General features: G+C 41.9%; 1 protein-coding gene across 9 annotated transcripts in view; it reads right to left on the bottom strand.

Annotated features, from left to right (window-relative positions):
* The window catches only part of LOC128666129 (golgin subfamily B member 1), a 438,305-nt gene that overhangs the window by 313,312 nt on the left and 108,941 nt on the right, over window positions 1–16,052 (bottom strand). For all 9 annotated transcript variants that reach the window (XM_053720543.1, XM_053720552.1, XM_053720548.1 and 6 more), the window contains exons 8-10: window positions 14,190–14,312; window positions 4,348–4,461; window positions 3,884–4,163 (exon numbers count right to left, since the gene is read on the bottom strand). In XM_053720543.1, the coding sequence (XP_053576518.1) occupies window positions 3,884–4,163; window positions 4,348–4,461; window positions 14,190–14,312 (517 nt within the window). The remainder of the gene's footprint in view (window positions 1–3,883; window positions 4,164–4,347; window positions 4,462–14,189; window positions 14,313–16,052) is intronic.

The raw sequence follows: 16,052 nt of genomic DNA, 5'->3' as shown, positions 1-16,052 counted from the left end.
GTACGCATCCTTTAAATCTACTGTTTTCATGAATTGACCCTCCTGAACCAAGGAAAGAATGAAACGAATAGTTTCCATCTTGAAGGACGGTACTCGGAGGAACTTGTTGAGACTTTTGAGGTCTAGAATTGGTCTGAAAATTCCCTCTTTTTTGGGAACCACGAACAGATTGGAATAAAAACCCAGACCCTGTTCCTGCATTGGAACAGGAACTATCTTGAACACAGTGTAAGAACGCCTCTCTTTTTATCTGGTCTACAGATAATATTGAGAGCAGAAACCTGCCCCTGGGAGGAAAGGTCTTGAACTCTAGTTTGTATCCCTGGGACACGATGTCCACTACCCAGGGATCTTGAACATCCCGAACCCACGCCTGAGCAAAGAAGGAAAGTCTGCCCCCCACAAGATCCGGTCCCGGATCGGGGGCAGACTCTTCATGCTGACTTTGAGTTAGTAGCGGGCTTCTTAGATTGCTTTCCCTTGTTCCAAGACTGGTTGGACCTCCAGGAAGGCTTGGACTTTTCCTGTTTTGTAGAGGGAGAGGAAGGCTTACCCTTGAAGTTTCGAAAGGAACGAAAATTACTCTGACGTCCCTTCTGCTTATTCCTCTTATCCTGAGGGAGGAAATGACCCTTTCCTCCCGTAATGTTGGAAATAATTTCCGCCAATCCCGGCCCAAACAAGGTCTTACCCTTGTAAGGAATCGCCAAAAGCTTAGACTTAGACGACACATCCGCAGACCAGGATTTCAACCATAAGGCTCTGCGGGCCAGTACGGCAAACCCAGAAATTTTAGCTCCCAGCTTGATAACCTGTAGGGAAGCATCCGTAATAAAGGAATTGGCCAACTTAAGGGCTTTGATCCTATCCTGGATCTCTTCAAGGGGAGTGTCTGCCTGAATAGAATCAGACAACGCATCAAACCAGTATGCCACCGCACTAGTGACGGTAGCAATACACACCGCAGGTTGCCATTGTAAACCCTGGTGTACATACATCTTTATGAGCAACTTATTATCCATAGGATCTTTAAAGGAACAACTATCCTCTATGGCAGTGTTTTTCAACCAGTGTGCCGTGAGAGATCCTCAGGTGTGCCACGGCAGACTGACAACAGTGTGACATATTTTTTAAACTTTGCTTATTTTTTACTCCCAGTGCAGGGGTAGTTTGTAGGAGGCATGGCATAACAGCACAATACATACAGTATGTGTGTGTTTGTGTGTATGTGTATATATATATGCTGTATTAGGCTACAATGTGTGATTTTTTTTAAATTTTGGGATGGTGGTGTGCCACAGGATTTTTTAATGTAAAAAAGTGTGCCACGGCAAAAATAAGGTTAAAAATCACTGCTCTATGGGAATAGTGGTTCTCTTAGCTAAAGTGGAAATTGCCCCTTCCACCTTGGGGGCCGTCTGCCAAGACTCCTTGATAGAGTCAGCAATAGGAAACAATAGGTCTCTCCCATTCCCTAGCAATAATCTCTGTAGCCCGATCTGGTACAGGGAAAACCTACACCACGGAAGGCACATCAAACTACAACCGTAGTGTCGTCCAAGGTAGCCAAAACCTCCTTAAGTAACAAACGGAGGTGTTCCAGCTTAAACCTTAAGGATACAACTTCAGCATCAGAAGGAGGAGTTACACTGTCTGAGATCTCACCCTCAGATGTTACCGAAGCAACTTCTTCCTCAGATTTCTGTGAGGGAACATTCGAGATAGCAACAACTGTGTCAGAAGCCTTACTCACTTATTCTTTACATTTCCTCTTGCGCTTTCCCTGCAGCATGGGAAAAGCAGACAACGTATTAGATACCACAGAGGACATGAGGCTAGCGATGTCTTGCATGTGTGGGCGATAAAATTTGGGAAACTTGAGAAGAAAGCTGCGGCATATATTGAACATTGTCATTAGACTCCTGAACAGCATCCACCTGTTCAGGAGTCTATCCCTGTAATTCAAAGTTTTCTCAATACATGAGGAACAGAAAGGGATTGGTGGTTCCACATTAGCATCAAAACATAAAGAACAAGTAACATTTTGCAGGGCCTCTTGGCCCCTCTTAACTCACAATGGAACAAATTACAAGTAAAGAAACTTAAATTTTAGATAAAAATTAAAAACACAAAAAAACGTTACTGTCTCTTAAAATTTTAAATGTAACTTTTTTATTTTTTGCAGCAAGGAAATAAAGAGGAAGTAATAAAGTGCCCAATTTTTCCTGCATTTCCCAGAAATAATAAACTCAGCACTTACCTCAAAAATCTGCCAGGCAGCAAGGCAGCTCACTAGGTTTGAGAGGCATGATCCCTCACATGGACCTGTGGAAGAAAAAAACAAAGACTGAGTAATCTTACTAAGGCTTGCAAAGTTAGGGCAGCATTAAATACATGGGAGACGCAGTGAAGATTATATCCCCCAAGTTCCCATTGCTTAAAAGCCACCACTGCTCTACTGAAGAGACTGATATGGACTACGGCTACACCCTAGGACAAAGCAGCACAATCTTGCACTGCTGAAAAATAATAAAATCTTGCTAGAAGAATCTTCTTTCAAACACCTAAATGTTACCACTTCCTTGCTCTAACGTAGGCAAAGAGAATGACTAGGGTTGGAGGGAAGGGAGGTGATATTTACCAGCTTTGCTGTGGTGCTCTTTGCCGCCTCCTGCTCGGCAGGAGTGATATTCCCAATAGTAATTAGATGATCCGTGGACTCACAGTGTCATTAGAAAGAAAACGGTAGCAAGGTGAGTTGAACTAAGGACCATAATGGCACAAGTCAGTAGCCATGTGAGTTGAACTAAGGACACCTTATTATCCGTTACACTATCTCACCTGTGTTTACAAAGTGGAGGAAATATCAATAGGAAATTGGAATATGTGATTTATTCTATAAAAGATGATTGTGGTGACAGGGAATCAGGTTACTATGGTATAGGCCACATATGTTCCTCTCTAGGTTTTGTGCATTTGCTTTGAGATCATACAATTAGCCCAGTTGTTAACACATGAGCTTAAAATGCACATAATATCCTCTTACATTTCTCTAACACAATTAAAAATTATATTTAAAACTTTAATTTAGTTTTTTTTTTATTATAATATTTTGTATGCTACCTATGACACCAAAGTGCCAGTGAGTTTGGGTAGTAGTTTTAGACAAGTCTTTGCTACACATTTCTGATAAAGTAGAAAGGCAATAGAGTGCAGCATAACACACAGTAATGTAACCATCTCAGAGAACCACACGGTGACACTCAGTGAGTGACAATTAGGGCATAATGATAAAAAAACTCGCTGGCTTGGAGAGGAATCAAGCAAAATCTTTGGGGGCTATTTGTTAGTGTTATTTTGTAATGTAAGGGTTTCTTCTTAAAACCTATAACCCTGCATAGCGAGATAAACAACTCTCAGGCTAAAATTTGTCTTCCTTAATTATTTGAGGGACCTTGCCGTACTGATAAGACTTTTTAATCATCTTGCCAGAGTGGAGAGCTTTAGATCATCAGGCCCTTAGTGAGATCTCCATATCATAGACTGCAGTATGACGACTCACAATCTTCATAGCTTTCTTAATACTTTATTTAACCACCGATTTTACTATTTGCCTACGCATTTTGCACTTTTTACATGAAAGTACATCTTAGAATGTTTTACATGACAAAATAAATAGTATCGTGCTGAATTGCCATCTTTTCAAGGTGCAGTGACTGTTGGGTGTGTGCTGCCATTTTTATGTTTATGAGCCTTGCTTGCGTCACTAACACTAAACCACTGTAGTATGCATGTAAGTACATTATCAGTAATAATCCCACATACACACAGCAATCACTTGGTATACACAGCACAAGCAAGAAGCACGTAAACACTGCGTTACCTTGCAGTCTCTGCACCTCAACCTGTGTCTCCTGGTCATATCCTGTGGGGGCCTCCATTGCGCTGCCTTTATTATTCTGAAGCTGTTTCTGCAGCTCAAGCACAGTCTGACACTTCTCCTGCACCTCCAGCTCGTGCTTCTCACGCACGGCATGCAGCTCAGTCTCATGCTTCTCCATCAGGTCTCGGAGCTGCGCTCTCATAACGTGTTTCTCTGCATCCAGTTTAGACTGAAGGTTCTCCCTCTCAGACTGGAGGCGTTTACTCTGCTCACTCATTTCCTAAAGACACAATAGATGGGGCAGTCTGGTCAGCTGCTGGGTTACGACTTGTTCGCCCTAGTTCCCTGTCTGTGTTGTGAGACGCACAAACGACATTAAATTTAAACACTAATAAACATATTGTACAGAAGGAGGAGTGATAACCCGTGAGTTCCTCCCTATTACAATAACAGACAGCTCTCACCTTCAGCTGCTGGTCTTTGTGATCCAGCTCTGCCTGCAGAACACCAATAACCTGGTTCTTTCCCAGAAGCACCTCCTCCTCCTCGTGCAGTTTCTGCTTTAGGGCTTTAAGCAACTGAAGGTACAAAATATGAAACACGTTTTGCGACCCACTTCTCAGACACAGGACAACAGACTAGTGTTATTTTACCCACAGATATTTATTGGTCCCTGTTCTATGCTGAGGGTACCAATGGCATAATGTGCTTATGTCTGAATTACATTAATTAAGTATAGGCTCTGTGTACTGCAAAGGTAGGTGGCACTGAACAACAGTCATTATATTAAAGGGCCATTAAAACTTAATTTTCTTTCTTTCAAAGGTTTAATAACATTGTACCACAGAGCTCTCAACACTGACCACTAACTGCACTTTTGGCACTCGAGTCACCAACCCCATGTAACAAGAAAAAGATGCCATAAGCTAAACAGAGTGTGCACCCACTTATGTAACCTATGATCATTAGGTGCTCTATTCAGTCTATGGGACGAGAGGCACAGCATCTGATTGGCTGCTCTGCCTGTCTTACAAAAAAAAAAGAAGAAATTTATGCTTACCTGATAAAAAAAAAAATTCTTTCTTGACACAGTGAGTCCACGGATCATCATCAATTACTGTTGGGGATATCACTCCTGGCCAGCAGGAGGAGGCAAAGAGCACCACGGTGTGGTTATTAATTAGTTGTTAGTTGTGAAATAAACTCTATGAGAGGGTCTTCATTGTTTCCAAAGAGTTTATTAGGAATCAATATATGTTAATAAGAGAAATATTTACAGGTATATATACACACATCTATTTAACAGCAAAACATTCCAAATAATTAATACAGGGCAACTCTACCACAACCCCAATTTGTGCAACACTGCTACACAGAATATTATCCCAGAAATACTTAGCCAGATTCTCTAATGTGTCCAACATCATCCATCTTTTCAGAAGGAGCAGGATAAGAAGAGGGGAGAGAGAGAGGGAGAGGTTTTGGTGTTCTAGTTTTTTTTATACCCCAATTCAATAGGGAGTGGTTTATCAAATGCCATTTAAAGGCTATTGGGAGTGTCCTTCTTAGACAGACACTAGGCCAAAGAACTACTTGAATATTCAATTTTATAACCAGCTATGTGAATTGCCAGGGATAAAATCTGTGAGCTATATTTTAATATTCCAGTGATAAAATGTCACCACATTCCCTCACTTTTTCTTCTCCTATGTTGCCCCGTTTTCTAGTTATACCCACTAGTACAGAAGAACATAGTGGGAGTGAAAACCATACAGGGAAAATTCTCTCACCATCCCTTCAGAATCATTCCCTCGGCGATACGAGCTCTTCTGTACTTTCCTAGGACTGTCAGTTCCTAGTCTAACTTTATACAATTCATTACAAAAATGCACTCAAAATTATACATAGACACAAGTTCCTATGCTAAACCCCATGAGCAACATTTATACAATGGTCTTAAAATTGGAAAAAAATTAAAAGTTCATGTATGAGTGCGGGTACACTAGATGGGTATGCGTGTAGTAAAATCTTTATTAATAAAGTGAATTGTGCCTGTAAAACAAAAGTTATAATGGTTCACTGAAGTTCTTTGTCGTCATCTTTGGCATCTGGTTCTTGCTTTTGGCATGTGGTCCTGTCACCACACACAGCAAAGCTGTTAAGTATCACTTCCCTTCCCACAAACTCCAGTCATTCGACCGCAGAAAAGGAGAGAAAGGAAGCAACACAAGGTGCAGAGGTGCCTGAGGTTCACACAACAAAAAAAACTGTCTGAAAAATACAGGGCGGGCCATGGACTCACTGTGTCAATAAATAAATACATTTATCAGGTAAGCATAAATTTAGTTTTCTTGCTAATGACACGGTGAGTCCACGGATCATCATCAATTACTGTTGGGAATCAATACCCAAGCTAGAGGACACATGATAAGGGAGGCACAAGACAGGGAACCTAAACAGAAGGCACGACTGCTTGAAGAACCTTTCTCCCAAAAGAGGCCGAGGCAAAAGTATAAAATTTATAAAGTTTTGAAAAAGTGCTTAGAGAGGACCAAGCTGCAGCTTTGCAAATCTGTTCCGCAGAAGCTTAATTTTTGATGGTCCAGGAAGAAGAAACAGCCCTCGTGGAATGAGCTGTGACTCTCTCAGGAGGCTGCTGTCCATTAGTTTCATAGGCCAAACAAATTATACTCTTCAGCCAGCGAGAAAGAGAAGTAGTCATAGCTTTCTGACCCTTGCGTTTTCCAGAGAGAACGACAAACAAAGCAGAAGGCTGGCGAAAATCCTTTGTCGCCTGCAAATAGAATTTCAACACAAGCACCACATCTAGATTGTGCAGTAAACTCTCCTTATGAGGAGGATTAGGACATAAAGGAACAACGATTTCCTGATTAATATTCCTATCCGAAACCACTTTAGGAAGGAACCCTAACTTAGTACGTAGAACCACCTTATCAGAATGAAAGATAAGATAAGGGGGAATCACACTGTAACACCAAGGGTTCAGAGACTCTCCGAGCAGAAGAAATGGCAACAAGGTACAAAACTTTCCAAGATAACATCTTAATATCTAAGGAATGCATAGGCTCAAACGGAGCCTGCTGAAGGACTTTAAGAACAAGGTTAAGACTCCAGGGAGGAGTAACAGGTTTAAACACAGGCCTGATTCTGACGAAGGCCTGACAAAAAGATTGCACATCTGGCACATCCGCCAGACGCTTATGCAACAAAATAGACAAGGCAGATACTCGCTGACAAACCCTTCTCCAGACCTTTCTGGAGAAAAGACAAAATCCTAGGAATCCTGACTCTACTCCACAAGAAAACTTTGGATTCACACCAGTACATATATTTACGCCATATTTTATGGTAAATCTTTCTAGTCACAGGCTTACGAGCCTAGATCAAGGTCTCAATGACCGACTCCAAAAACCTGCGCTTAGATAAAATTAAGCGTTCAATCTCCAAGCAGTCAGCTTTAGAGAAACGAGATTTGGATGAAGAAAGGGCCCTTGAAGCTGAAGGTCTTTCCTCAGTGGAAGTCTCCAAGGTGGAAGAGATGACATTTCTACTAGGTTTGCATACCAGATCCTGCAAGGTCACGTCGGTGCTATGAGAATCACCGAAGCCCTCTCCTGCTTGATCCGAGCAATGACTCATGGAAGGAGAGCGAACGGAAGGGAACAGGTATGCTAGACTGAAATTCCAAGGCACCGCCAGTGCATCTATCAGGACTGCCTGTGGATCCCTTGACCTCGAACCATACCTCGGGAGCTTGGTATTCTGCTGAGAAGCCATGAGATCTAGCTCCGGCTGCCCCCATTTTAGGATCAAACTGAAAACACCTCCGGATGGAGTTCCCACTCCCCCGGGTGAAAGGTCTGTCTGCTCAGAAAATCTGCTTCCCAATTGTTTACTCCTGGAATGTGGATCGCAGATAGACAACAGTTGTGGGTCTCCGCCCACTGAATAAATTTTGTCCACCTCTGTCATGGCCAACAAACTCTGAGTTCCTCCCTGGTGGTTGATGTAAGCCACCAAAGTTATGTTGTCTGACTGGAACCTGATAAACCAGGCTGAAGCTGAGGCCAGGCCAGTAGAGCATTAAAGATCGCCCTCAGCTCTAGGATGTTTATGGGGAGAACTGACTCCTCCAGACTCCATAGATCCTGAGCCTTCAACGAGCTCCAGACTGCTCCCCATCCCAGCAAGCTGGCATTCGTGGTCACAATCATCCAGGTAGGTCTGCGGAAGCAGGTTTCCTGGGAGAGGTGTTCCTGAGACAACCATCACGGAAGAGATTCTCTTGTTGCCTGATCCAGATTTATTCGCTGAGACAGATCCGCATAGTCCCCGTTCCATTGCCTGAGCATGCATAACTGTAGCGGTCTGAGATGGAACCGAGCAAACAAAATTATGTTTATGGCAGCTACCATCAGACCAATTACCTCCATACATTGAGACACTGACGGCCGAGGAGAGGACTGAAGGGCCAGACAAGAGTCGAGGATCTTTGATTTTCTGACCTCTGTCAGAAATATCTTCATTGATAGGGAGTCTATTATGGTCCCCAAGAACACTACCCTTGTAGCTGGAACCAAGGAACTTTTCCCAGATTCACCTTCCATCCATGAGAGCGAAGAAAACAAGATCTCTGTATGAGAGCTTGCTTGTTGAAAAGACGGCGCCTGAACCAGAATGTTGTCCAGATAAGCGCCACTGCAATGCCTTGAGACCGGATCACCGCCAACAGAGCCCCCAGGACCTTTCAGAATTTTTTTGAGCTGTGGCAAAGCCGAACAGAAAAGCCACAAACTGGAAGTGCTTGTCTAAAAAAGCAAATCTCAGAAACTTGTGGTGATCCTTGTGGATGAGAACATGAAGGTACGCATCCTTTAGGTCTATGGTTGTCATGAACTGACCCTCTTGAACCAAGGGAAGAATGGAACGTATAGTTTCCATCTTGAAGGACGGTACTCTGAGGAACTTGTTTAGACATTTCAGGTCTAAAATTGGTCTAAAAGTTCCCTATTTCTTGGGAACCACGAACAGATTGTAGTAGAATCCCAGACCCTGTTCCTGCATGGGAACTGGAACTATCACTCCCAGGGCGGAAAGATCCGGACACAATGTAAGAACGCCTCTCTTTTTATCTGGTCTACAGATAATCTTGAGAGGAGGAACCTGCCCCAGGGAGAAAAAGTCTTGAACTCTAGTTTGTACCCCTGGGATACAATGTCCACCGCCCAGGGATCCGGAACATCCCGAACCCAGGCTTGGGTGAATAAAGAAAGTCTGCCCCCTACAGGATCCGCTCCCTTCATGCTGACTTTGATTCATTTGCAGGCTTCTTAGATTGCATCCCCTTCTTCCAAGACTGAGTGTGCTTCCAAGAAGGCTTGGACTGTTCCTGCTTGGAAGAGGGGGGGTAGGCTTACCTCTAAAGTTTCGAAAGGAACGAAAATTACTCTGTTTATTACTCTGTTTATTTCTCTTATCCTGTGGGAGGAAATTTCCTTTTCCTCCTGTAATATCGGAAATAATTTCAGCCAAGCCCGGCCCAAACAAGGTCTTCCTTGTAGGGAATCGCCAAAAGTTTGGACTTAGATGAAACATCCACAGACCAGGATTTCCACCAAAATGCTCTGTGAGCTAGTACAGCAAAGCCAGATATTTTTGCTTCCAACTTAATGACTTGTAAGGAAGCATCCGTGATAAAGGAATTGGCCAATTTAAAAACCTTAATACTATCCTGGATCTCCCTATGAGGAGTATCTGTCTGAATAGAATCAGACAACGCATCAAACCAGTAGGCTGCCACGCTGGTGACAGTGGCAATACACACGGCAGGCTGCCATTGCAGACCCTGCTGAACAAACATCTTCTTTAGCAACGCCTCCAACTTCTTATTCATATGATCCTTAAAGGAACAGCTATGCTCTATGGGAATAGTGGTTCTCTTAGCCCCTTCCACCTTTTGACTGTTTGCCAAGACTCCCTAATAGAGTCAGCTATTGGAAACATTGTCTTGAAAATTGAGGATGGAGAAAAAGGAATTCCAGGTCTCTCCCACTCTCATGCAATAATCTCTGTAGCACGGTCTGGTACAGGGAATACCTCCACCGCGGAGGGGGAACATCAAAATACTTGTTCAGTTTACTGGATTTCTTAGGATTGACTACGACAGTCATATCAGAGTTGTCCAATGTAGCCAAAACCTCCTTAAGTAACAGACGGAGGTGTTCCAGCTTAAATCTGAAGGATACAACTTCAGCGTCAGAAGAAGGGATTATACTGTCTGAATCTGAGATTTCACCCTCAGACGTTATCGAAGTGTCTTCCTCCTCAGACTTCTGAGAGGAAGCACCTTGAGTAGTCACACCAGGATCAGAAACCTTGCTCACTGATTCTTTAAATTTCCTCTTGCGCTTTCCCTGCAGCATGGGAAAAGCCGACAGCGCCTCAGATACTGCAGAGGATACCTGGGCAGCAATATCTTGCAAAGAAACTCCAAGTGGAGCGTGAGAGGTAATGCAAGGCACTGCATGTGTAAACGAAAAAAGTTGGGACGCTTAAGGAGAAAGCTGCGGCATATCTGGTACAGGAGACCCCTGAACAGCATCCGCCTTAGCTAATGATGGCTCAGGATCAAAAAGTCTATCTATGTAACACAATGTTCTTTCAATACATGATGAACAAAAAGGGATTGGTGGTTCCATCTGGGAGTCAAAACACAGGCTACATGTAACATTTTGTAAGGCCTCTTGATCCATCTTTGACCAAGACAAGATGCTCTTTTTTTATTTCACTTGGATATTATCACAGAAAAAAACGATACTGTCTCTTTAAATTTTTATTTCTGGAAAAAAACTTAAAGGGACAGTAAACTTAAAAAATAATGTTATATAATGCTGCACATAGTGCAGCATTATATAACATTATTTTAGCGACAGGTAGCAAAAAAAAGCTTTGCAAGATATTTTATATTAAACCTGGATTTAGCAGCTCTCCGCTCCAGGATCTTCTGAGCAGGTCTTGAATTTTAAAAGCGCTTCACAGGCGCGCTGTCTAATCACAGCACGCCCGATCGAGCCATTGAAATAAATGTAGCTCGCTCCCGCTCTGGCTTGGTAGCGGGAGCGAGCTACATTCATTTCAATGGTTCGATCGGGCGTGCTGTGAAGCGCTTTTAAAATTCAAGACCCGCTCAGAAAATCTTGGAGCGAAGAGCTGCTAAATCCAGGTTTAATATAAAATATCTTGCAAAGCTTTTTTTTGCTACCTGCCGCTAAGATAATGCTATATAATGCTGCACTACGTGCAGCATTATATAACATTATTTTTTAAGTTTACTGTCCCTTTAACTACGGAGCAGCGGTCCTTATTAAAACCCCAGTCAGCCTCTACACCTCAGCAATTTTTCTGAGGTGCCTACCTTTCCTACTAGTCGCAGGCAATCTAGAATGCAAACGATCCGGTTTTCGATCTGGAACTGCGCAGTCGGCTGGGCGATCCTCTAATACAGCATAGCCGCAAACAAAACTAATGTCTCTATTCCGAAAGACACTCCGGAAGTGAGTCCGGAAAGCGCGCAAAAACTGCCTTGCCTCTGAAGGAAACCGCCTCCTTAATCGTGGAGGTTCCCGGCGGCCATTAAAATCTATAGCAGAGCCGCAACAGTGAAATTCTGTGCACCCATAAAAGTAAAACACCTTACATACACAGTCCTTGTCCGGATCTAAACCGGAGAAAAGGACAGAGACTGAGCCCAACCAAAAAATATTAAATGCTCCTCTGCCTACAATTACTGGTATTTAAAGTCCCATGTAGATTTACCTGGTGAAGTGCCATATTTTCCCTATAAAAAGAAAAATAAACTTGGTACTTACCTGAATCTATATCTGTCCGGCAGAAGGACAGCTCACCTGGTTTGAGAGGGTGTCCTCCCTCACATGAATCTGTGGAAAAAAAGAAAGACCGAGTAAGCTTACTCAGGCTTTCAAGATAGGGCAGTAAAAACAGTTTGAGAGGTGCAGTGAGGATTGTACCCCACAAGTTCCCAATTGCTTAAAAGCCACCACTGCTCTACTGAAGAGACTGACGTGGGCTAAGGTTAGACCCCAGGAAAGATCAGAGTAAACCTACTCTGCTCTCTGCTTTAAAATAAAAAAATCTTGATTGCAGAACGTCTATCAGACACCTAAAACTTCACCACCTCCTTGCAACGCAGGCAAAGAGAATGATTGGGGTTTGTGGGAAGGGAAGTGATACTTAGCAGCTTTGCTGTGGTGCTCTTTGCCTCTTTCTGCTGGCCAGGAGTGATATTCCCAACAGTAATTGATGATGATCCGTGGACTCACCGTGTCATTAGAAAGAAATAGGTCCACATAGTTTGTAGATGTAGTAACAAGGAGCACCAGATGTGCAGCTACAAGACCTTAAAGAACGTTTCAGAAGGTTTGGAGGAAATCACTGAATGGTCAGTACTGCTTTGCAGAAAAAAAAAAAGTGTTTAAGTCTCTATATTCTTAATAATAATAATAATAATAATAATAATAATAATCATCATCATCATCAATAAAGCAGCTAAAGTTAGGCCAGGATGAGAAAGCAGCTGACAAGCAAAAAAAACTAAATGTTTTTTCCTATAAGGGATATGAAACCCAGACATGTGCACACTCCTAAGCTTACCTCTCCCTGCTTTTCAACAAACATTACCAAGAGAACAAAGACAATGTGATAAGAGAACTAAATAAGAAAATTGTTTAGAGGGATAAAAAGGTCAAAAATGATATGTGCATGGGTTCCTAAGCTTTACATTCCTACTTTTCAAATAAAGATAGCAAGGGAACAAAGAAAAATTGATAATAGAAGTAAATTAGAAAGTTGCTTAAATTTGGGTTTAGTAACAGTAGCAAGAGCACAACATAACCGGAGTAAATTTCTCAATGAATTCCTGCTATTTGCGTTGAATTGTAACCTTTATTTTTTGCCATTAGCTGTAAAATTTAAAATGATTAGTGTCAGTGATGAAAAAACACAAAATTGAAAACTTTCTTTAGTAACTTATATAAAACCACTACTTTGCTACTGCACGCTCCGGCAGCCCTAACACTAAGACCTTTTTGTTTTTTCCTGACGTTTTCGCAGTTGTCCAATCAAAATCGTTGCATTTTGGCTTGTTTCAATGTAAAAAAAAAACAAAAAAACACAGGATCTTTTGAGAATGCGTTATTAACGTCAAGCGCAAAAGATTCTGTTTTTCTTTTTTTTGGGGGGGGGGAGGGTTTACATTGAAACATGCTGGAAAATGCCACAATTTGAATTGGACAACGGTGAAAACGTCAGAAGGGGAAAAAAAAGGAAGAAGGTCTTAAAGGGACACTGAACCCAAATTTTTTCTTTTGTGATTCAGACAGAGCATGCAATTTTAAGCAGCTTTCTAATTTACTCCAATTATCAATTTTTATTCGTTCTCTTGCTATCTTTATTTGAAAAAGAAGCTAAGGAGCCAGCCAATTTTTGGATCAGCCCCTGGACAGCACTTGTTTATTGGTGGGTGAATTTATCCACCAATCAGCAAGAACAACCCAGGTTGTTCACCAAAAATGGGCCGGCATCTAAACTTACATTCTTGCTTTTCAAATAAAGATACCAAGAGAATGAAGAAAATTTGATAATAGGAGTAAATTAGAAAGTTGCTTAAAATTTCATGCTCTATCTGAATAACGAAAGAAAAAAATTGGGTTCGTGAAGTAGCAAAGTAGCGGTTATATACAAGTTACTCAATAAATTTTAAATTTGTGTTTTTTCATCAATGAAACTAATTTTAAAATTTTACATCGAATGACAAAAAAATAAAGGTTTTTAAAATAAGTTTTAGATGGGGGAAAGTGCACCCTTATAAATCACTATTTCCTTTTTCTTTCATTGCTTTTAGAAGCAGCTTAGGAAACATTATCCAAACACACTTATGTGCTGCAATAATATATATATATATTAATTGGCACAATACTGACCCCTCAGATGGTGAACGCGGCCACAAGGGGATAAAAGAGGTGGTGGGATAATTACAATCAAGCAGTATACAAAAAAATATCCTGGCGCTTTGTTACCGTTAGCTTATATATAGGGTAGGGAGGTATCAGGCTGCATGGGTTCCCCATCTGGGTACGCACAAACGCACAATATCATGCACGCATTAGCTCTGTTGTATGGCTCCTGCAATGATGAAGTTGTAAGCAGCGCCTTGGCCCCTGGTATCCTTCGTTCGCTTAACAGAATCTGGACCTCAATCACAACATACCTGATGCAGGTCGGCGCTGGCGTCAGACTTTGCCAGTAATTTAAACAGCTCCTGTTCGTGCTTCTGCGATTGTTCTTGCAGCTCCTTTTCTTTATCCTGGGTTATGCCTTGAAACACGCGAATCTAAAAGCACAATGTGGTAACAAAAGACATGACATGGCTTGTATGTGCATCACAGCAAGGATGTGCAGTGCTATAGGGTTGCGCGTGCGTTTTGAAAATGACCGACTACTAGACCATCTACATAAAATCATTTCTTCTACTATCAGAAGTAACATTGTATTTACACATTGTGCTTAATTAATTTCCTAATTATTAGCTGATAATCATTGACAGACATAGGTACAAAGTACTAAATATTTATATTTAAAAAGTGTGTGTAAACAGCTTCTGGAAATTAATTACTCACACACTGTTTTATCATGATTGCTATAAAAAACTAAATTTATGCTTACCTGATAAATGTATTTCTTTCTTGACACGGTGAGTCCACGGATCATCTCTAATTACTATTAGGAATATTACTCCTGGCCAGCAGGAGGAGGCAAAGAGCACCACAGCAAATCTGTTAAATATCACCTCCCTTCCCTCCAACCTCAGTCATTCGACCAAAGGAAATAGAGAGAAAGGAAGTAACACAAGGTGCAGAGGTGCCGGAGGTTTACAACACAAAAACCTGTCTAAATAAACAGGGCGGGCCGTAGACTCATCGTGTCAAGAAATAAATAAATTTATCAGGTAAGCATAAAATTTTATTTCTTTCTAATGACACGGTGAGTCCACGGATCATCTCTAATTACTATTGGGAATCAATACCCAAGCTAGAAGACACAGATGATAAGGGAGGGAAAAGACAGAGTACCTAAACAGAAGGCACCACTGCTTGAAGAACCTTTCTTCCAAAAGAAGCCTCAGCCGAGGCAAAAGTATCAAATTTATAGAATTTTGAAAAAGTGTGTAGAGAGGACCAAGTTGCAGCCTTGCAGGGTTTTCTCCCTGTTGTGTTTGCCATGTGCTGCTGGCAGCCATTTTACTTACCTCTCTTCCTGACTATGGTGCATTGTGGGGGATGCTGCTCATTTACTGCACTTTACAGACTGGTGTGCATCATCCATGTGAGACAGGATGCAGTCTCAGAATTGTGATGTCATCACTTATTATTTAAAGGGCCTCTGCTCAGTATGCTTTGCCTTTGCGTTGTCTCAGACCTGTTTGTGAGAGTTCCTGTGTATTACCTGGCTGCCTGACGTCCTTCCTGGTTCCTGACTCTGCTGTTTTCCTTGTTCCTGATTCCGGCTCATCTGACTATTCGCTTTGGCTCCTGACTCGGCTAAACTGACTACCAGCTCTGTTTTTGACTCCTGGCTTGTTATTTGACTTGTGGACTTTTTATTATTTTTTGCTATTAATAAAGGTGTGATAATTTTTGCCCTTCTCTTCTCAGTCTGATTCCTGGCACCGTGACACACAGAAGCCCAGGAAGAGGAAACAGCCCTCGTAGAATGAGCTGTGACTCTCTCAGGGGGCTGCTGTCCAGCAGTCTCATAGGCCAAACAAATTATACTCTTCAGCCACAAAGAAAGAGAAGTAGCTGTAACTTTCTGACCCTTGCATTTCCCAGAGAAAACAACAAACACAGCAGAAGACTGGCGAAAATCCTTAGTCGCCTGTAAATAATATTTCAACGCACGTACCATGTCTAGGTTGGGCAGCAGACGCTCTTTATGAGAAGAAGGGTTAGGACACAAAGAAGAAACAACGATTTCTTGATTAAAGTTTCTATCCGAAACCACTTTAGGGAGGAACCCTAACTTAGTACGCAGAACTACCTTATCCAAATGAAAAATAAGGTAAGAGGATGGA

The sequence above is a fragment of the Bombina bombina genome, chromosome 7, assembly GCF_027579735.1.
Source record: "Bombina bombina isolate aBomBom1 chromosome 7, aBomBom1.pri, whole genome shotgun sequence".
Taxonomy (NCBI): domain Eukaryota; kingdom Metazoa; phylum Chordata; class Amphibia; order Anura; family Bombinatoridae; genus Bombina; species Bombina bombina.
Note: the sequence above shows the minus strand (reverse complement) of the source record. Positions and strands in the feature narration are given on the sequence as shown.